At 47.2% G+C, this 22,414-nt stretch overlaps 1 protein-coding gene across 1 annotated transcript; it reads left to right on the top strand.

Annotated features, from left to right (window-relative positions):
- Window positions 1–10,611: 10,611 nt before the first annotated feature.
- LOC311530303 (olfactory receptor 14A16-like) lies at window positions 10,612–12,324 on the top strand (the record flags this gene model as incomplete). The annotated part of the gene is made up of 2 exons (XM_084646751.1): window positions 10,612–11,521; window positions 12,308–12,324. The coding sequence occupies 2 exons, from the start codon at window positions 10,612–10,614 to the stop codon at window positions 12,322–12,324; spliced, it is 927 nt and encodes a 308-aa protein (XP_084502877.1).
- Between the last annotated feature and the right edge of the window lie 10,090 nt (window positions 12,325–22,414).

Genomic DNA, 22,414 nt, shown 5'->3' with positions numbered 1-22,414 from the left:
TCAGATCCCGTTTGGGGCTCAGGTTTGATGGCCAGACCATTCCTCCTTCAGAAGCTTAGGTCCTGTGAGCCAGAGGTAGCATTCAACCAGTTCATGCTCTCTCCATACACATGCACACTGTAATCTGTTTAGCACCACACCAACCACTTCAAAGACTGATTTGCCTAACTGGAAAGCTACACACTATGGCTAATAGCATTGTAACTTGATTTCCCCCAAAGGGCTGGTATCTGGCCTGGTATCTGGTATCTGGTGGAGTAACCATCAAGCACTGGAGACCCTGCTGTGAGGATCTGAGCCCCAAGTTAGAAGTAACTCCATTGCAGGCAATGGGGCTGACACGACCCATACTCAGTCAGGAGTAATTCAATGGGGCTGACTCCCCTCTCACCCCAGGGTAACTGAGTGGAGTTATGATGCAGTACAGCTGGTCTAAGGAAGGGGAGATTCAGGCCTTTTGACTCCAGCTCCCACCTTGTCCTCCATCCACTGAACACCTCTTACCCTAGTCCCTGTGTATCTCCCTCCCTCTGTCTCACACAGCCCAGACCCCCGCAAACAAACACCCACAGTCCCTAATACCCTTGTTCTCCACTCACAACCTTCCATCCCACAGCCCTTTCCAGACCCTGTCCTTTGAGATTCCCCCTACCATGGGCCAGAGCCAAGTTCCCCACCCAGAGTTTGTGACTCAGCTTCCTCAGAGATCCCTGCTTAACCTCTCTGCCCACCGGTCCCCTCCTCTGCTCAGCCCCACTCCCCTGACATGGCCCCAGACCCAGGGAACAGCCCACCACCACTTTTCCCTTCCACCCCACCTCCAAACACCAGCCCATTCTCTCCTCCATCTTCCCATTGGCTAACCCAGGCCACCACTTTCTTCCTTCCCTACTCTCCTCCTTCCTCTGCCTGGCCCAGCTCCGCTCTTCTGAACAGTGACTCCAGGGTGGGCTCCGCCCAACCCTGCTCAATACACAGTTAAACTGGAGAACTCCCTGCCACAAGGTATCACTCAGACAAAGAGACCATCAAGGTGAATCATTGACAGGGATCACAAGAGCCTTCACATTTACATTAGATCGGAGAATGAATTAAACCACATTGGAGCAGGTCTCCCGCCAGCCACTAACTCACAGGGAACCTCCCTGACATGGAGGTCAGTGAAGAATTGTTAATTGGGGGGCACTGCCCCTCCCTCTACAGCAGCTAGTGCTGGTCCCTCCAGGAGTCACTACTCTGAGCAGGGCTGTTCCCAGGAGCCTGTGGAAAGAGACACTTTTAATCTCCATAAAGCTCTGTTGACTCTCAGGGCTAGGTTCAGACACTTCAGGGCCATGCATGGGGTTCTGCCCCCTTGACCCTGTACCCCACGTGGAGTGGCAGTGGTGGGGGCTCCTCAAAGAGAGGCTGGGACAGTGGCATGGGAACATCTGCTCCCTCCCAGAAGATCAGTAGGTCAGCCAGGGTCTGCAGCATTTGAGTTTGCTGCCTGAGAAGGCCCATTTTGTCCTGGTGCATCTCCCTCTCCTTTTCCTGCTGGGATTCCTGGGCCATTCTCCTGTTTGCTCCACCCTTTTCCATGCCATCTGCCACGTCAGCCCTCCAGGCCCTCTGTTGCCGCACTGGCTTGCAGGATCTCACCGAACATGTCCTCCCTTGTCCTCGTCTTTCTCCTCCTCATCAGGGTCAGGCCTTCTGTGGGTGCAGAGGGGGCACACCCCAAAGGACACCATGCTAGAAGCTGCTGATGAAAGAGACAGATGTATCATTTACAGTCACAGTGGAAAGGGAAAGGTAAGTTTCAAAACTACCTTCCCTTATTCCCATCAACACTTTTAAGAAGACACGCTTAGTGACACTGGAAGTTTTGGATCACCTTGGTACAACACCGCTTTCCACCTCCTGCCACGTGGAGTATGGCCTACTGGGGGGTGGGGGGGGAAGGATTTTCTGTTGCCCAAAGCTATAATATTTCAGGCCCCATTCCAGGGATATGATTATAGGGCAAGGGCACTGATTATTGGCACTATTTGTCACAGACAGTGTAGGGTGACCACCTTTTCAAAAGGCAAAAGCGGGACACATGCACGAGCCCCGCCCCTCCTCTTCCCCTGAGCCCGCAACCCCCTGCTCCTCCTCTTCTCCCAAGGCCCCACCCCCTAGCCAGGCCAGAAGTGAGAGCCAGCCCATGGTAAGAGCCACCCCGGGAGCCCGGGCCACTGTGGGGAGCCCTGGACCCTCTGCCTGCTCTGGGTGGGGTGCCCGAGAGCAGCCTCCAGCCCATGTCCCCACCCCCTGGGGCATGCCACTCAGGGCAGGTGGTGGGTCCAGGCCTCCTCACAGTGGCCTGGGATCCCTGGGTGGCTCTTACTACTGCCCGGCTCTGGCTTCTGGCCTGGCCAGGGGACAGGGCCTCAGGGGGAGGGGGGACAGGGAGAGGAGGAGCAGGGGGCGGGTCCTTGTGGCGAGCGGCGGGTTAACGCCCATCTCAGCACCCCCCGGAAGGAGGCTGGTGCCGCCCCTGAGCCTCGGGCAGGCACGGAGCTGTGATGCAGGGAATCCAGGACAAATGCTGTCCTGGAGTCATGCAGCCAGGACTGGGTCTTGAACTCTGCATTTAAGGACTGTCCCACGCAATTCAGGATTGGTGGTCACCCTAAGTGGTGGTGGTCTTAGCTGGTATCTCACTCCTGAGGGTCACAGAGGCACAGAGAACACAGCTGTTACTGGTGTCTCAAACCTGCCCAGGCCCATATGTTGCTAGCCTGTATACTGCAATGGCGGCCGCCGAACTCATTGTAGAGTGGCATGGAAAAGTGTCCTACTGCAGAGGAAGGAATAAGGCAGCCATGCCTAGAAACCTTCGGAAGAAGTTTGCAGAGTATTTCCATGAAAGTTTGATCAGGATCTTACAGGAGGATACAAGGGACATCCTTATGCACATAAACAGATTGCTCCACATGGCCCTCCTAACTCCCAAAGGGGGATGAAAAGCAGATACAAACTCTACCTCTGTTTGTTGTACCTCTACCTCTTCTCTTATGAGCGTGCCTGGAGCGTGTAGCGGGCATGGTTGGTTGGGCAGCTGCACACAACAAGGGAGAGCTCCTAGGTGGGCAATCAGGAAAAGGCATTTCAAAAAATACGCAGGGATTTAAAAAGGGTGTGTGGCTTCTGGTCTCCCCGAGGCAGTTGAGTTCACCATTGTGACAAGTACAGTCATTGTTGCATGGAATGAGGCATTGTGGGACAGCTGCTGGAGGACTGTTAGGGTTGACACAGGTCATGCAATGTCTACACCAGGGGTCGGCAACCTATGGCACACGTGCCAAAGACGGCATGTGAGCCGCTTTTTAATGGCACGCTGCTGCCTGTCGGGTCCCAGCCACCGGCCCCGCTCAGCCCGCTGCTGAACCCAGGCCAGCAGCGGGCTGAGCGGGGCCGGCGGCCGGGATCCCAGCAGCCAGCAGTGTGCCATTAAAAAACCTGCCCACCCCGGCCCACTCTTCTCTGCCCTCCTCCCCCACCCCAGCCCCGCGGGGGCAGAGTGAAGAAGCTTGGTCCTGCCGGCTACTGTTGCAGGGCAGGCAAGCTCCCCCTTCCCCCGCCTCTTCCCCCTGCGTGCTGGGTTCCTGCCTCTCCTCCTCTGCCTCCCTGCCACAGATCAGCTGATGGCCCTTGCGAGGGAGGGGGAGAAGCGGAGCCGCAGCAGCTAGCTGCTCCAGGGAGGAGGTGGAGAAGAGGTGGGGACAGGGCCTTGGGGAAGGGGGTGAAATTAGGACATATCCCCTCCAGCCCCCTGCCGTGAGCTGCTCTGGGCAGGGTGCTGGGAGCACCCCCACAACCCTAGCCCACACCACCAGCCCTCTGTCCTGACCCCTACACCCCCCAGCCCTCTGCCCTGACCCCTGCAGCCCCCCCCCACACACCCAGCCCCCTGCCCTGACCCCTGCACCCCCCACGACCCCAGCCCTGACTCCAGCACAGCCTGCTGCTGGCCTAGGTGAATGGAACCCCAGGCTGGCAACGGGCTGAGCGGGCCGGTGGCACAAGATCAGCATTTTAATTTCATTTTAAATGAAGCTTCTTAAACATTTTGAAAACCTTGTTTACTGTACACACGACAGTAGTTTAGTTATATAATATATAGACATAGCGAGAGACCTTCTAAAAAACATTAAAATGTATTACTGGCACGCAAAACCTTAAATTAAAGTGAATAAATGAAGATTTGGCCCACCACTTCTGAAAGGTTGCCGACCCCTGGTCTACGCTCATGCAGCATCAACCTCTGTAGGTCGACCATGGCTCAATGCCACTCAGGGAGGTGGTTTTACTGCATCACCTGAACGGGGTGCTTATGTCAGCCAGAGGCAAAAGTGTAGACACATGCACAGATAGAGCGATGCAAGTTGACTTATGTCGACCTAACTTTCTAGTGTAGACCAGGCCTTAGACGCACCCATGATCCACAGAACCCCACACTCAGCTGCTGAATAACCCTGTTGGCACCTAAGTTGCTGCCTCAGGCAGGCACCCAGATGCCTAGCTCACGGCTAAGCCCCAGTGGGAACCTCAAAGCAGATGAAGTTGGACGTTTCCCCACCGAGCTCACCTGCAGGGCCCGATCCTGTAGGTGTCCTGAGAGCATACGTCACTCCACCCAACACAGCTGGTGGGATGGGGAGGCAAAAGTCTCCTTCAAGCCATTGGTTAAGGCACTCAGCTGGGATATGACAGTAGCCAGTTCAAGTCCCCCCTCTGCCTGAGGAGAAGGGGCCCAAACAGGGATCTGTTCCCTCACAGGGGAGCGCCCAAACCACTGGGCTGTGGGATAGCCTGACATGGGGCTCTCTCCATCTCTCCTGCTGCAGCCGTTTGACTTTGCATCCATAAGGAAACATGCCTTGGTCCGGAGAGAATGTGGGACTCGCTCCATAGTCCAGTGGTGGGGGCATCCCGCTGAGGGGGGAGCCCCTGTTCAAACCCTGCTCCCTACCAGGAAGAGAGGGGAGCTGAGCTGTGGTCTCCATGGGACGTCTCAAACTCCTGGGCTAGATGCCCCATGGGTGCAGTCCTCTCTCCCCCACACCCCTGGCCATCTGCTGTGTGGTTAGGTATCTGCCACCACCAATCTTGCAAGAAACAACTTAGATGCCTGGCTCCAGAAGAGGTGCTCCTGGCAGTGAATTGCTAGAAGAGCTAGGCACCTCCTTTCTGCCTGGACTTAAACACAAAACTCCCTGCTAGAACACATCCCTCTCCTTGGCATCTGCTACTGGCTGGCTTAGGCAGCTCCCCACCTAGTGTGCTGGCTTTGTGCATCCACCCTCAGGCATCTACCTCTCCCCAGGCATTGTATGGGGATCTGGGGCACCAAACAGAGGATCTGTGGTTTCCCTTGGGTGGCAGGTCAACTAAAAGTTAGGCACTGCAATATAGGGCATTGCAATGGCTAAATGGATCCCCAACGCACTAGGCCATCCTTCCACCCCATGTGGTTATAAATCTTCTCCATTCTCATTCATGAACCTCCTATGACTACTGCTGCCCCTGATAATATGAAAGCTGCAAGCAACAGGTAAGGCTTGAGAAGGGGACATTTATTTCCTGTGATAGCCATTGGCTGGCAAAAAAAAAAAAGACATCTGATGACAAAGACCTCCGATAACTTTACTATTAATGGGCAATGGAGGCAGCAGAGGGTGGGGTGGGAAGGAGTTGCTACATCTGACGAACAGGGCTCCAGGGAGCGACTCACCAACCGCTCTAGAGAACAGACATGGATAAATCTTCTACCCGCAGCACCAACTCTTTGCTGCCAGAGAAACCCAGAGTCAGCCACACAGCTCAAAGGCAGCGAGCAAGAGGTCTGAGTTTATTGATATTCAGTCTAACTGAGAACAGTGAAATGGTCCTTTGGTTACCTAACATTTGGCATCCAGATCCTACAGTGATAGGAGCATCAGAGGTAGATAGATAGATAGATGAGCTTCAGTGATTCCTTTTGTGGCCAGCAGTACCTTGACGTTGAGAAAGAAACAGTTTCAGCTGGGATAAAGCCACACTTCTCAGCACAGTAAGTTGACTGTTTTCATTAAATCCCTGGGATTTTTAAGGGGTTGAATTTAGCCATATAAATGTGAGTGACAATATCCACATTTTACTGTGAATTCAATTAGCCTGGTATAGCTAATTCTATGGTAACCAGGGGCAAACTCATTTAGCTTAATTTTTATCTTTTTTACATAATGGGGAATGTGGGATCTGAATGGAGACCTCGGGTCCAGTTTCTGCATGCCAGTGTCTTACCCTGTAATTTTGGGCAAGGGACTTAACATCCATGGCTTTCTGGTTCCCAGTTTGTAGAAGGGTTGTAAATCAGGAACAAATTCACTAAATTCAGTGGGATTGGGCTGTCATCTGTGAGGTCAGATTCAGGTTTTTTAGACTCTCTCTTAGACACTTGGGGCCAGATTTTTAAAGGCACCTAGCGGGATTCTGAGATGAACCTAGGCACATACAATCCATTAAAATCAATGGATGTTAGGCATCTAGATGCTTTTGAAAATCCCACTGGGCACCTAAAAAACACCTTTAAAAACCTGGCCCTTCATTTTTGATCCACTGCATGATCCAGTGGAAAGAAGAACTTAGCTCCAATTAGAGCTGTCCAGGAATTTTTCAATTAAAGTTTTTTTTTTTGGTCAGAAAACGCTGAATGTCAAAACCAAACCGTTTTGCTAAAATGTACCCGTTTCAATGAGACATCTGTCAGGAAGGTTTCTCAGGTCCAGGATGAAATTTCTGCTCACAATAAGAGAGCAATCCACCCCAGAGTAGCCCAGTGTTTAAGCTCTCACCTAGGATGTGGAAGAACCAGATTCAAGTCTCTTCTCTCAATTAGGCAGAACAGGGACTTGAACTTCTCACATCCCAGGTGAGTGTCCCAGGCTATTGGCTGTTCTGCAGCAAGTGGGTCAAAGTTTCCTTCTTCTTTTTATTTTTCATGAAAAAAATCAAAAAGTGTCATTTTCACTCCCCATTAGAATAAAATCAAATGTCCGAAGTTCTTGTTTTCCAGCCAGCACCTGTTCTGCCATGTTTGAATATTGCTGTTTAGCTATAGGAAAATCATTTCATGTCCTCATGCCTCAGTATTCAGAGATTCATATATTCCAAGGCCAGAAGGGACCATTGCGCTCATCTATTCTGATATCATGTATAACACAGGCCAGAGAATTCCTCCAAAATAATTCCTAGAGCAGATCTTGATTTAAAAAATGCCAGCGATGGAGAATGCACCACAACCCTTTGTAAATTGTTCCATTTAATTACTCTGACCATTAAAAATGTATGCCTTATTTCCACTCTGAATTTGTCTAGTTTCAGCTTCCAGCCATTGGACCATGTTATACCTTTATCTGCTAGATTGAAGAGCCCATTATTAAATATTTGTTCCCCAAGTAGATATTTATAGACTGTGATCAAATCACCTTCTCATTGTTAAGCTAAATAGATTGAGAACATAAGTACTGTAATATTGGGTCAGAACAATGGCCTTCTAGCTCAGTATCCTGTCTTCCAACAGTGGAAAATGACAGATGCTTCAAAGGGAAAGAACAGAACAGGGCAATCAACAAATGATCCATCCCCTATCATCCGCCATCATCCAGTTCCAGCATCTCACAGTCAGAGGGTTAGAGACACCTAAAGCTTTGGGTTGCATTCCTGACCACCTTGACTAATAGCCATTGATGGACCTATCCTCCATGAACTTATCTAATTCTTTTTTGATTCCAAAGTTATAGTTTTCGCCTTCACAACATCCCCTGGCAATGAGTTCCACAGGTTGTGTGTTGTGTGAAGAAGTACTTCCTTTTGTTTGTTTTAAACCTGCTGCCTATTAATTTCATTAGGTGACCCCTGGTTCTTGTGTTATGTGAAGGGGTAAATAACACTTACTTATTCACGTTCTCCACAACAATCATGGTTTTATAGACCTCTATCATATACCCCCTTAGTTGCCTCTTTTCCAAACTGAATAGTCCCCATATTTTTAATCTCTCCTCATAGGGAAGCTGTCCCATAACCCTAATAATTTTTGTTGCCCTTTTCTGAACCTTTTCCAATTCTAATATATCTTTTTTGAGATGGGGTAACCAGAATTGCATGCAGTATCCAGGGTGTGGGCATACCATGGATTTATATAGTGGCATTAACATATTTTCTGTTTTTATTATCTATCCCTTTCCTAATGGTTTCTCACATTCTGTTTGCTTTTTTGACTGCCGCTGCACATTCAGCAGATGTTTTTAGAGAACTATCCACAATCACTCCAACATCTTTTTCTTGAGTGGTAACGGCTACTTTAGACCCCATCATTTTTTATGTATAGGTGGGATTATGTTTTCCAGTGTGCATTACTTTGAATTCACCAACACTGAATTTCATCTGCCATTTTGTTGCCCAGTCACCTAGTTTTGTGAGATCTTTTTTTATCTCTTCCCAGTCTGCTTTGGATTTAACTATCTTTTCAGTTACATATCACAGTTAGTAGTTCTGAAATTTCATATTTGAGTTCCTTCAGAACTCTTGGGTGAATACCCTATGGTCCTGGTGATTTCTTACTGTTTATAAATTTGTTCCAAAACCTCCTCTTTTGATATCGCAATCTGGGACAGCTCTTTGGATTTGCCACCTAAAAAGAAAGGCTCAGGTGTAAGAATCTCTCTCATATCTTCTGCAGTGAAGACCGATGCAAAGAATTCATTTAGCTTCTCTGCAATGGCCTTATCTTCCTCGAGTGCTTCTTTAGCACCTCAATTGTCCAATGGCCCCACTGATTTTTTGGCAGGCTTCTGATGTACTTAATTTTTTTTTCTGTTAGTTTTTGAGTCTTTTGCTAGATGCTCTTAAATTCTTTTTTGGCCTGCTTAATTATACTTTTACACTTGACTTGCCAGATTTTATGCTCCATTCTATTTTCCTCAGTAGGATTTGACTTCCAATTTTTAAAGCATGCCTTTTTGCTTCAAACTGCTTCTTTACTCTGTTGTTTTGGCACAGTGGCATTTTTTTGGTCCTCTTTCTATTCTTTTTAATTTCAGGTATACATTGAATCTGATCCTCTGTTATGGTGATCCCTCTCCAATGTATCACCATCTGTCTTGAATTGTGGGCAGAAGATCTGGACGCGGGATTCCAGCAGTGGTTGCACCAGTGCCAACTACAGAGGTAAAATAACCTCTCTGCTCCCACTCGAGATCCCCCTGTTTATACATCTCATGATTGCATTAACTCTTTAGGCCACAGTGAGAGCGCATGTTCAGTTCATTATCCACCATGACCCCCAAATCTTTTTCAGAGTCACTGCTTCCCAGGGCAGAGTCCCCCCATCATGTAAGGATAGCCTACATTCTTTGTTCCTGGATGCATACATTTATATTTAGTCATATTAAAATGTATATTGTTTGCTTGTGCCCAGCTTACCAAGCAATCCAGATCACTCTGAAATACTACTGTATCCTCTCCATTATTTCAGTATCCCAGTCTTATCATATCTCACCTTTGTTTAAATTCACTTGAGTTACCACACGATGCAACTGGTAAGAGCCCTAATCACTAGTCTATGGCGTGGTCCTCACTCTCTGTATGTCTGGCCCAATGCATATTTAATTGTTTATACACAGTGGAACAGCTTCAACAGAACAGACTGAGGACACCCTGCCCAGAATACCCCAGCCACCAGTGGCTAAGGACTTCTCCTGCACAGTGGGAGACTCAAGTGCCTTTTCCACAGTGGAGAGAAGGGGGGATCGAACCCAAGTTTTCCCAAGAGAGCTCTAACCACTGGGCTAAATGCCATAAGGAGAGGCCTGACTTTCATTCTGGGTGGGCTCAGGCGTGCTCTGAGAGTGCCTACTGGATCGGGCCTCCCTGGTAGGCAGAATAACACCCAATTTGAGGATCCTGCTGGGGTTAGGCATGAGTCTGGGTGCTTAGACAGTTAACCTGGCAGGCTTTTAGGCACCTACAGCACTTTACCAGTGGGAAGTTAGGGACCCAGGCCCAGAGGTTTAAAGGTATTTAAGCACCCAGTGGGATTTTGAAACACACCTGGGTGCCTAACACCCATTGGAATCAATGAATTTTAGGCATCTTGATACTTTTGAAAATTTCACCCGATGCCTAAATACCTTAAACAATCTGGCCATCTATGGGGTAAGGCAGCAGCTGAGTGGGGGTTTTGTGACTGTCCGTGGGGCATAAATGTTGGACTGAGGTGCCTAAAATGGCATTTAGGGGCCTAAGCCCCTTTCTGAACCAAGAACTTAGTCAGAAAAGTGACCAGACAGGGCTTAAAATAAACACAAGCAGCAGGTCTGTTGAATAAGAAGATGCCATTAAAATTGCGCCTCATGAACCTGTATTGTAAACCTTGTAAATACATGGTGATGGAGAAGAAAAGGAGGAGTCTTGTTATTTTCCTGAGCTGCAAGATATGTCCTGCAGCATAATATCTAAAACCAGTCTCCATCTATCTTCTGTTTCTCGTTCCATGACCATTTCCCATTGGCCTTCCTTCTGCAGTGTACATCTACACAAGAAATGTCCAACAGAACTACTGTAACTCAGTTCTTTCTCCTGGGATTCTCTGACGTACGGGAACAGCAGATTTTACAATTCCTGATGTTTCTAGTGATTTATCTGGCAGCCCTGGTGGGGAATCTTCTCATCATCACAGTGGTAGCCCTCGACCACCACCTTCACACCCCCATGTACTTTTTCCTGGGCAACTTATCCTTCATAGACCTCTGCTACATCTCAGTCACCATCCCCAAGTCCATGGCTGACTCCCTAACCAACAACAGAGTCATCTCTTTCTCTGGATGTGTCACCCAAGTCTTTTTGGTTGTAATTTTTGCAGTAGCAGAGCTGGCCTTTCTCACGGTGATGGCGTATGACCGCTACACTGCAATCTGCCGCCCTCTGCATTACAGGGTGACTATGAACAGAGGTGCATGTGCCCAGATGGCAGCTGGTTCATGGATTAGCAGCATGATCTGCTCTGTATTACACACAGCTAATACTTTTAGGTTACATTTCTGCAGGTCCAATGTTATCGCTCAGTTTTTCTGTGATATCCCACAGTTGCTAAAGATCTCTTGCTCTGATACACATGCTAATGTAATAGTCATGATTGCCCTTGGATCACTTACAGATGTGGTCTGTTTTGTATTGATAATTGTGTCCTACATTCACATCTTCTCCACGGTGATGAGAATCCCCTCTGAGCAGGGCAGGTACAAAGCCTTCTCCACCTGCATCCCACACCTGATTGTTTTTTGTTTATTTATCAGTACAGCATCATTTACGTACATGAGGCCCAGGTCGATGTCTTCAACATCTCTGGACCTGACGGCTGCTGTGTTGTATTGTGTGGTGCCACCACTAATGAATCCAATCATTTACAGTCTAAGAAACAAAGAGATAAAAAGTTCTCTGTGGAAAATGATAGGCAGGATATTTTTTTCCCAAGAAAAACAAATTCCTCACACTGAACTCTTAGTGTCCTCCTGGAATAAAGTATTCCCATGCTCCACCTTATGTAATGGGTCAGGCTGACTTTGGATGAGGACCAGCCTATGTTCATGTTAAGATTAGAACCTGACATTTTGCATTTTCTGATTTTGGCTGAAAACTTTTAAAATTTGAAAGAAATCTGGGGAAAAAAAAATTAAAGCATCTAAGTGTCCCAGGATCCAAAGTCCCATTTTCAAGGAAGACTCAGGCACTTCTGAAAATTTTACTCTTAGGTGCTCAAATCCCGATGAGTTTTTGATAGAATGTGGGAGTCTAATTATCTTTTGGCCTCTTTGAAAATCCCAGGAAGAGTTAATTGCAATTTTTCCATTTCCTATTTTGGACTATCCACTTAAAAAGAATTTTTTTTAATTTCAAAATGTAATTTACAAATAAAAACAGTGATTTTTTCATTTCAAAATGCTAACTCCAAATTTAAAAAAAAATTGAAATTTTTTAAATGGGCATTTTGACTTAAAATGTCATTTTAAGTCAAACTGACAATTCATAATGATTATTATCGTTGCTGTTTTGTAGCCGTGTTGGTCCTAGGCTATGAAAGAGACATGGTGGGTGAGGTAATATCTTTTATTGTACCAACTTCTGTTGGTGGAAGAGACAAGTTTCTGAGCAACCTGAAGAAGAACTGTGTAGCTTGAAAGCTTGTCTTTTCCACCAACAGAAGTTGGTCTAATTCATAATGACTTTTTTTCATTTGCAGATGACATTTCTAAATGAAAGAATTTTCATTGGCATGTTAAAGAGTTTCATTCTGGTTAAAAAAACAACAACAGCATTTTTAGTTTTGACATTTCCCAATCAAGATTTTGAGAACTTTTTATTCTGTGAACGTTTGTATTTCTACTTTTCACCCCTATCTGAGATTAAAACAAATTTCAAAATACCAGAATTTCTCACAGAAGTTTCTGTGTTACTGTAAGCCTCAGGCTTTTACACTAACAACATTTTCATTTTGACTTTACAAGGAGCGGGCTGCTGACCTCTCCACACCTCAGGGGAAAGGACTGAGGAGGGAAAAGGGGCCAGTGGGGAGGACATGGCTGAGGCCTGCAGCTGGCCTTATTTACACCCCAGCTCCAGCTCCTCCTCACCCCCCATAGGGGAGGTAGGCACACTTCCACCCATCTCCCCATTGTATCCACTGAGCAATGAGTCCCTTTTGACTGGGGCTGGGTAGAAAATATGTTTTTTTCTGTAGAAAATTTTGACTTTATGACAAACAACCCATCCCCCCAACTTTCAGCTGAAGATGTAAATTTCTATTTGGAAATACCACTGCCATGTCTCATGGGAGTTGCAGTTCATGTGCTTCAAACCCCCATTCTCCTCTATGGACAGGTTCTCTGGCTGGACAACATCTGTACCATGGGATTCCTTCTTACTGAGCCATTGTAGTGCATCATGGGAGTCCCATGGCTGCAATTTATCATGGGGGATGTAGTCTGGCTAGGGAGTCCAGCCCATAAAGGAGAATGTGACCACAAGGAAATCAAACTACAGCTCCCATGAGACACTGAAGAAGAGAGATTCACTTTTCTTTCACCTGAAAGTTTTCAGACAAACAATGTTGGGCTTTGGGGTTTTGGTTTTCCAGAGATAGCAGACATTTTTTGCAAAAAGATCCATGTGGTTGAAAACTGAATTTTCCATTGAAAAACATATCTGACAAAAAAAATTAAACCAGTTTTACTTGTGACGACAGCACAGAGAGACATTGACAAGAAGGTTTGGTGCTCCATTTTCTGCCCTCAGGGTGGTCCCCTCATTCATGCAGCCAGAGGAGATTTGGGATTGTGCAAAAAAATTTCATTAGTTTCTTCTCTTGTTGATAATCAGACAGGAGCCTGGACCTTGGAGAATGGGTTCTCCTGTTGCCCACAAAAGGGGCTCCTGCAGAGTGGGGCTGAAGTATATTGGCAAGGAGTGGGGTGTGGAGAAAGGTTATCTAGCCACAACCTCTGCTTTTAAGTGTTCTGTCAAAAATAGATGACTTCAGGCTGGAGTTTTCAAAGGAGCTCAAGGGCTTTAAGCACTGAACTCCCACAGTGATTCAGTGGGTGTTGTGCAATCCTTACTCCTTTAGGTGCCTTTGAAAATTACAGCTTTCTGTCTCTTGTGCTGCTCAGTTGCTTGGACACCTCCAAGTGTCTGGGCTTCTGTGTTGGGTGTCCCCTCATTGATGCTAGGACCTGCACCTCTGTCCCTTTTTTGTCCCTCCTTCTTATTTCTTGTAGCCCCTCCCCTCCATGAGCAGCCCCACATACCTACCTTGTCCCGCATCTCCTCCACAACCCCACTTACCCTGAGGCCCCTGCTGCTCCAGTTCTCCGCTCCTCTCCCGTGCCAAGTGCTCCCCCCACCTGTTGCAAGCGGCAGGCAGCAGGGTTCTCGCGAGGGAGGGGGTGAGGAGGGACATGGCAAGTGGTGGGCGGGGGTGAGGAGGGATGTGATGGGCAGGGGGTGTCTCTCAGGCGAGAGGAGTGAGGAGGGTTGTGGTGAGCAGTGGGGTATCATGGGGGAGAGGGGTGAAGGAGAGGAGGGATGGATGTGGCAAGTGGGGACCTCCAGAGAGGGGGAGTGGAGTGGAGGGGAGGATCACTGCAGCCAGGCAGCAGTGGGCAGTGGGGGCCTCGGGAAGGGGCAGAGCAGGGACAGGGAGAGGTGGGGCCACCACGGTCCAGGCATCCGGTGGCGGGTTGTCAGTGACTGTGCCAGAGGAGGCTTAGCCTCCCCTGGCCTATTATACCCACCACCCATTGGGACATGGAATGGGAAGAGATTGTGCCTGATAAAGTGTTGCGGTTCAAATACAAGACAGAACAAGGCTTTAAGCAAGCAAGCAGGCTGGTCTGCTGATGGGCTGGTCCACCTGTCAGCTTTTCACCCTCTCTTTTATTTCTCTCTCTCCCCCCGTGCATTACATACTCCAACAGATAAAAGGAATACACTGGCTTTGTATAATATTCTTATTTACCAATATCTATCTACCGCGTTCCTTGCTCTCGGGCCTTGAGCCCAGTCCTGGGAGGCTTCCCACGGTTCATGTCATCTGGGCGAGATTCCAAGGTTCATGCCCTTGAGAGGAGCCGTGTGTGCACTGCTCCTACACAACACTCCCGGTGTGCCCTGAATGTTGCCAAGTGCATGAACCTTGCATGAATGCTACAATAAAGTGTCCTGGGGAATGATGACACATTCTGATATAAACCTCCACTGGACAACAGAGGAGACGAAGAGTGAAATGTTGAAAAGTGCCTAAATGCCAAGTGTTAAAGGTATTTAGGCACCTAAATATTCAGAAAGGTGCCTACTGGGACCCTCAAATGTGCCTAAGTCCCATTGATTTCATGATTTCCACCCATCTGAGCTGTTGCTAATGGTCTCCAACTGTGCAGTCTTCTGAAGGATCAATAAGCCAGATCTGACCTGTGATGTCCATCTGGATGGTACAAGTGGGAGTTCAGTCTCCAGGACCCATTCATGACCTGCATCTCCACAGAGATTGTGCCAACCAGCAATGGGGACATTGTCTGCCCATCCAGCTAGTGATGGGTTTTGTAGTGACAGGGCAAATCCAGGATCTCAGATTCCAAAGCTCCTCTCTTGAACTTTGAGGAATCTGGGATCCCAACATGGTTTAGAGTCTTGGTTTGGGTCCATCTCTGCTTTTCTGTCATGTGGACACAATCCTGCTAAGGGGAATGTTTCTTCTTTCAGCTTGAGTAAGCCTCGATGCTATATCCCAGCAATGTCCCAGTCTTGTTTCCACTGGAGTCCATAGACTCTCCATGTCTTCTGGGTAGAGCTGGTAGGGAATTTTCCACTGGAACGATTTTCCAATGTAAAATTCTTGCTCACAAAATCAAATTTTTCCATGAGAATATTGTGGTGTTCAGCGATTCCTTTGTGCTGAGGGAGCTTGCAAGAACTCAATGCGTAGGAAAAAATGTGTCTCTTCTCCACATGAATGTGGTTAGCACCTAGGGATTCCTGCCTCCAGCCACTGAGTTCAGCCCACTCAGCCTTGCTGCTTCTACGTTTTTGCTCCCCCGCTTGTTTGCCAACACTGCAGACATGCACAGGGCAGGGAAGCCTGGGTCTGAGCTGGACAGGGCTCCAGGGATTGAGTCCTGGAAGCCCTCAGAGAACGGACGTGGTCACATCTTCTTCTCCTTGGCAGTGAAATGCAAAGTCAGCTGCACACAGCCCAGCTGCAGAGACCAGTATGTCAGAGTCACCTCTAGTCCCGTGGTTAAGCCACCCAGCTAAGGGGTGGCAGAGCCCTGTTCAAATCCCATCTCCTCATCAGGCAGAGGGGAATTGAATTGGGCTCTCCCACATCCCAGGGAGTGCTAAAGGTGAAGGTGAAGAGGGAGGCTTCCCCTGGCCTGATTCCTTCTGGGAGGAAATGGCTTAGGTGCCTAAGGTAGCTGACTCCAGGAGAGGCGTTCCCGGCTCTAGACCTCAAACAGAGATAGGGGCGTCCCTGCAGCCTGGACTTTGGTTGTGACGTGCCTGAAAGGGGCAGGGCGTAGCACACACCCCTCTTGTCAGCATCTCCCATTGGCTAGTTTAGGAATCACTCTGGCTTTTGTGGGTCCTATTCTTAGGGGCCTGTCTCTCCCAGTTCATTGTATGAGCCAGGAGTCCTAACTCACTCTTTGTGGATCCCATTATTCCACAATGATTTCCTAGGCACCTGGAAGTTAGTCGCTGTGATGCTCAGCCATTGCAGCCCATGAGTCCCCTTATAGATTTGCGGCTGGGCTCCTCTCTCATCCCTTAGAAGGGTCCCTCCTGCTCACGGGGGAGGCTCTGGGCAGGGCTGATGTAGTGGGAATGTCCCACTGCCTTGCCCACACTGTGTATGTTAACTACATGACTCAGGGCTTGATCATGCTTCCATTCAAACTAATGGGACTTATGCCATTCACTTATTTTATTTGGGGCATGAGAAGAAAAATAGACCCCTTTCTAGTGTGTGATCTGACCCATCTTCGAAACCATGGGGCAGGAAAGAACCTGCTATTGTCCCCCACCAAAGATGGGCCACGCTATTCAGTGGCCACGCTGACTCCAGGGGCAGAAGGAGGAGAACCGGCCCAATGGACCGAAGGTGGCAGCAGCACTGACTTTGGTTTGGGAGGAAGGGTGGGCTTGAGTCAGAAAATGTCTCGACTGGGTCATTTGGGTGGGCTTGGATCGGGGTTGGGTCCAGGTCCGGGTCAGGCCTAAAAATCAGTCCTGAGCACACTGCTAGTCCAATCACCATTACATGTCTACTGAGGAGCCAATCATCTAGACAGCATGTGTTCCATTATGCCCTAATACACCTCCCAATTTACAGAGGACAAAAGGTGACTACAGCTTTGGCCAGTGGAGACAATAACACTTATTTTGCCCATTGCGGTTGGAACATTCTATGCTTTGGCAAGACTTACATCTTTGGTTTTGATTATAACTTGTTAGTCACAAAGTACAGCCAATCATAAAGCATAAAACAGCTTCAAAAATAGGTCATGACTTTTAGATATATTTTCCACTCTATAAACCATGTACAATCTGCTTGCTAACAATTCTTTATTGTCTCTCTTATCCTAGCATTGCAAAGATTCATGGGAGTCTTGTTTGTCAATTGTTTAGCACAGCCATGAGCAATGCTTAACCTTTAGGTCCATGTGGCAATATTTCCCCCATTTGCTACCATAATCATTAGTTATGGTAGTACCTTATCTGCTTAACCTCCACTGGAAACATTCATATATGTAGCTGCAGATAGTGCTTCAAGATGAGATTTATAGTTGTGCATTAAAAACTATGAGTCACAAAACAGAACGAATACAACTAATATAATTAGTTGAAAACCCTTAAATCCTGCCTCTAACCTAGTATGAATTATGGACTGTTATCATGAACTAGATCATCCTGTTAGCTTTTCCTTGGACTGGGCCATACTGATACTGATTTGGATCACATGAGTATACTTCCTATTTAGTAACTTCTTAAGGTTTGGAGTTAAAGGATTTATGTTGACCCTGAACTTGGGTATATATATATGTCAAGGTCCATCTCTTCAGGAGCATTGTTAATGGTGGTCTCATTAGCCCAGACTGAGCCAGGAGTAATAACTGTGTGGAAGCAGGGAAAGAAAGAGAGGGTTTAAGTGCAGCCATTTAAGTGTCAGAGACAGAACAACTGTTAAGCTAAGTCTTAGCCCAATATCGTGAGACCTGTAGAAGCAGGGCTCACGTCAGAAGTGAGTAGGAAACAGCAGAATAGTCAGTGTGACCGAGGCTTGAGATAATGATGTGTTGAGAAGAGAAAGTGAGAAAATACTGCATTAGATAGTAAACAGCCTAAATAAAATGCAGATATTTTTAAGTAATGCACATCACAAAGAGGTATAAATGCTTGTGTGATTTTGCTTGCACTTTGGAGAAACTGAGGCAGAGATGCTCTCTGCCAGCTGTATTCTTCCCTTGCATTTGCTCGAATAAAGCTGTCTCTGATTTTGTTGCTTCCAACCTGAGAGTGGAATTTGTTTTCTTTCACACCTATGACAGTTTTTTTTCTAGGGGTGTAAAACAGAAGTTGTAGTCAGTAACGGGACACATTAATGAGCCATACTGATAGATTTTATGGTACTGCTCCTTCACAGTGTAGGTCACCCTCACAGCTGGTTTATGCCATTTGGTGAGCTGTACCAGACAAGACACAGTAGCAGCTGTTAGAAGAAAAAGGAGCAGGTTGACACTGAGGCGGATATAAGTACAAGCTTCTTTACTGTGATACTTGTTCCCCTGGACCCAAATGTCCAGTAAGCACCGAATTGATTACAACACATGCTTTTTATTTAGATTAGTACGTAGATGCCTACATCCGTTACAACACCCCAAAAACCCTTATTAAGTAATAGAAACACCCACTGTTAGTAAACCCACCACTATCCATTAGTCATAGCATTACACTTTACATTTACCTTGAGGACACATTTCTTTGCAACAATTTGTTGCCATAAATCTCCCTCATCAGCTGTTGTCAGGGGAGGAGGGGAAAGGGGCCCTAAGCTAGAGCTTGTTTATGTAGCTGGGAAAGGGAGGGACAGGGAGATAACATTCCTTTTACCTTCTTTTACACAAAGGGCATTTCTCCTGCAGCTGCATCCTTATCAGTCTTTATGAGCAACAGAGACCGGAAGAATCTGGCAACTTATATTTCAGACAAAGAAATATTAAAGATTCTGCAACTTATGTATTAGACAAAGTAATACTGAAGAATCTGTAACTTATGTATTAGACACACAAATATTGCCTACATATGCCTTTGTCCCCTATACCATTTCAGCACATTAGCAGCTTATTGTTATACTTAACCCTAAAATATCCCAACACTCCCCCACTCTCTTCAAAGAAGGGCCCAGGCGCCCCTCCATCTCGCACACTGAACAGCGGGGCATTCAGGCTGGAGGCCTGGCTCCAGCTAGCCTGATACCTTGGTCCACTGATCATGCTGCGAGGAGAGAGAGAAGGCAGGTCATAAAGGGATAAGCTACTGAATTTACAAATGTGGCTTTCAGGAAGAGGCTAAGGCAGCGCATAATTTCAAACACCCCATGAATATGATCAATATTACAATTAATAGGAATAACATTCCTACAACATGAGTAATACAACCAAGAGGTGAATGAGTGTCCATTAGGCCTGTCCAAAGCGCACAGGCAATATCAGTCGAAGCACAATCAGCAGGCAGTTCAGTAGCCAGTTGGAAGACATTCGTTCCTTGAAGGGCCTTGGCTTCCAAAATCAGCGTTTGGCGATGCTCTACCTGGAGCTCTTGGAGTAGGTGTATCACATGGTCCCAGTTTATCCAGGTGGGTTCCGGTACCACCATAGTCCAATTAGTAGGTACTGTTGGGTGTCCGGTTACACCAAGCCGATGCATAGCTCGTATACGGATCTGATTGGTGGAGTTTCCCAGCTGCAAGGAAAAATTTCCTGGTCTAAATCCTACCCGCTCCACACACCTTCAGCCCTCCAGAACCTGGCCATTAAGTATGGCTGATCCCTCCCGGAAAATTTTATTTCCCTGTTCCACCCAATGCTGAGGGGGTACCAGTTCGGAACACTGCAGGGGCAGTGGTTCCTGTGGCCACCCCTTCTGGGTATTTCTGTGTCCCACCCAGGCAAGAGCCATCTGTGGGTAGCAGACTTCTGATCCCATTAGAAACATATACCGGAAACCTACTGACCACTATTCCTACCTACATGCCTCCAGCTTTCACCCTGACCACACCACACGATCCATCGTCTACAGCCAAGCTCTGCGATACAACTGCATTTGCTCCAACCCCTCAGACAGAGACAAACACCCACAAGATCTCTGTCAAGCTTTCTTACAACTACAATACCACCTGCGGAAGTGAAGAAACAGATTGATAGAGCCAGAAGAGTTCCCAGAAGTTACCTACTACAGGACAGGCCTAACAAAGAAAATAACAGAACGCCACTAGCCGTCACCTTCAGCCCCCAACTAAAACCCCTCCAACGCATTTTTAAGGATCTACAACCTATCCTGAAGGATGACCCAACACTCTCACAAATCTTGGGAGACAGGCCAGTCCTTGCCTACAAGACAGCCCTGCAACCTGAAGCAAATACTCACCAACAACCACATACCACACAACAGAACCACTAACCCAGGAACTTATCCTTGCAACAAAGCCCGTTGCCAACTGTGCCCACATATCTATTCAGGGGACACCATCACAGGGCCTAATAACATCAGCCACACTATCAGAGGCTCGTTCACCTGCACATCCACCAATGTGATATATGCCATCATGTGCCAGCAATGCCCCTCTGCCATTTACATTGGTCAAACTGGACAGTCTCTACGTAAAAGAATAAATGGACACAAATCAGATGTCAAGAATTATAACATTCATAAACCAGTCGGAGAACACTTCAATCTCTCTGGTCACGCAATCACAGACATGAAGGTCGCTATCTTAAAACAAAAAAAACTTCAAATCCAGACTCCAGCGAGAAACTGCTGAATTGGAATTCATTTGCAAATTGGATACTATTAATTTAGGCTTAAATAGAGACTGGGAGTGGCTAAGTCATTATGCAAGGTAGCCTGTGTCCTCTTGTTTTTTCCTACCCTTCCCCCCCAGACGTTCTGGTTAAACTTGGATTTAAACTTGGAGAGTGGTCAGTTTGGATGAGCTATTGCCAGCAGGAGAGTGAGTTTGTGTGTGTATGGGGATGTGGGGGGGGGGGGGTGAGAAAACCTGGATTTGTGCAGGAAATGGCCCACCTTGATTATCATGCACATTGTAGGGAGAGTGGTCACTTTGGATGAGCTATTACCAGCAGGATAGTGAGTTTGTGTGTGTGGTTTTTGGAGTGGGGTGAGGGGGTGAGAGAACCTGGATTTGTGCAGGAAATGGCCCACCTTGATTATCAGGCACATTGTGAAGAGAGTTGTCACTTTGGATGGGCTATTACCAGCAGGAGAGTGAGTTTGTGTGTAGGGGGGTGGAGGGTGAGAAAACCTGGATTTGTGCTGGAAATGGCCCAACTTGATGATCACTTTAGATAAGCTATTACCAGCAGGACAGTGGGGTGGGAGGAGGTATTGTTTCATGATCTCTGTGTGTATATAATATCTGCTGCAGTTTCCACGGTATGCATCCGATGAAGTGAGCTGTAGCTCACGAAAGCTCATGCTCAAATAAATTGGTTAGTCTCTAAGGTGCCACAAGTACTCCTTTTATTAGAAACTGTGTGTCATTATTTGTTATTACTACTTACCAAACGAGTGCTTGGGATCATTTCCATTTGCACCCACCCCCAAACCCTGGCTGTAAAAGGGTGGCTGAGGTCCAGTCTCTTTCAGCCACTCCCTTGACAGTAAGGGTATACTGGCTTAGTGTACAGGCCCCTAAAATGATCTCCCAGGTGGCTCTAAAGGGCCAATACACCTTTAATTGATCTGCTACATTGGTACCCTCTAATCCAGATGGCCATAAACCCCGGTGGGCATCCTGCAAGAGGTATACAAGATGATTGGTGAGGGTTTGTTGAACCTGGCTACATGCTTCTCCCCACAAAATAGTCTTTACAGTGTTACCAGTTCACTCATAAGGGATTCCGTAATATTCTCAAGGGTTAGAATAACATTTCCCAGCAACTGGTTGGTTGAGCTAAACACAGATCCCTGTAATAATCCCCTGTAATAATCCCCCCACTGTCCAGTAGCCCAAGGGCATGTTCCAAAAGTTGGATTTGAGCTGCTGAGTCAGCTTCCCACAACGAGTTTCAACCTTCCCAGAGGTAGTTTTTGGACGTTCTTGTTTAATTCCCATCCATCCAATTCAAACGAGTTTGAAATTACCCATAGAAGCATTCTTTCACCTACTTTGGTAAACTGAGAACAGTTAGCAAATGTACTACTGAGATACCAGTGAGTGGGGAACAGAGTGATAGTCATTTGTAAACCAGTTGAATTAAGAACCACAGGTCTCTGGGTGGGGTAGACCACCATGGAGATGGAAGTGTCACAAAATTTTTGGAAGGAAGTGGAGGAGTAGGGGGTGAAAGAGGTTTAATTAGGGTACATTTGGCTTTGGTTCCAAAAGGGGCAGCACGACATGTCCAATTAAAAGGGGATGTCATGTCTGAAAAATTCAGGGGAATCCAGAGGGGAGCGAAATTTCCATTTGATATCCACGTTCCCCAGAGAGCCGAATCATTCCTCTGCAGGGATAACAAAGGAGAAAAAGTCCACACTCCTGCATAAACAA

The sequence above is a fragment of the Lepidochelys olivacea genome (assembly GCF_965140295.1).
Source record: "Lepidochelys olivacea isolate rLepOli2 genome assembly, chromosome: 14".
Classification (NCBI taxonomy): domain Eukaryota; kingdom Metazoa; phylum Chordata; order Testudines; family Cheloniidae; genus Lepidochelys; species Lepidochelys olivacea.
This window is presented reverse-complemented; position numbering and strand designations above follow the sequence as displayed.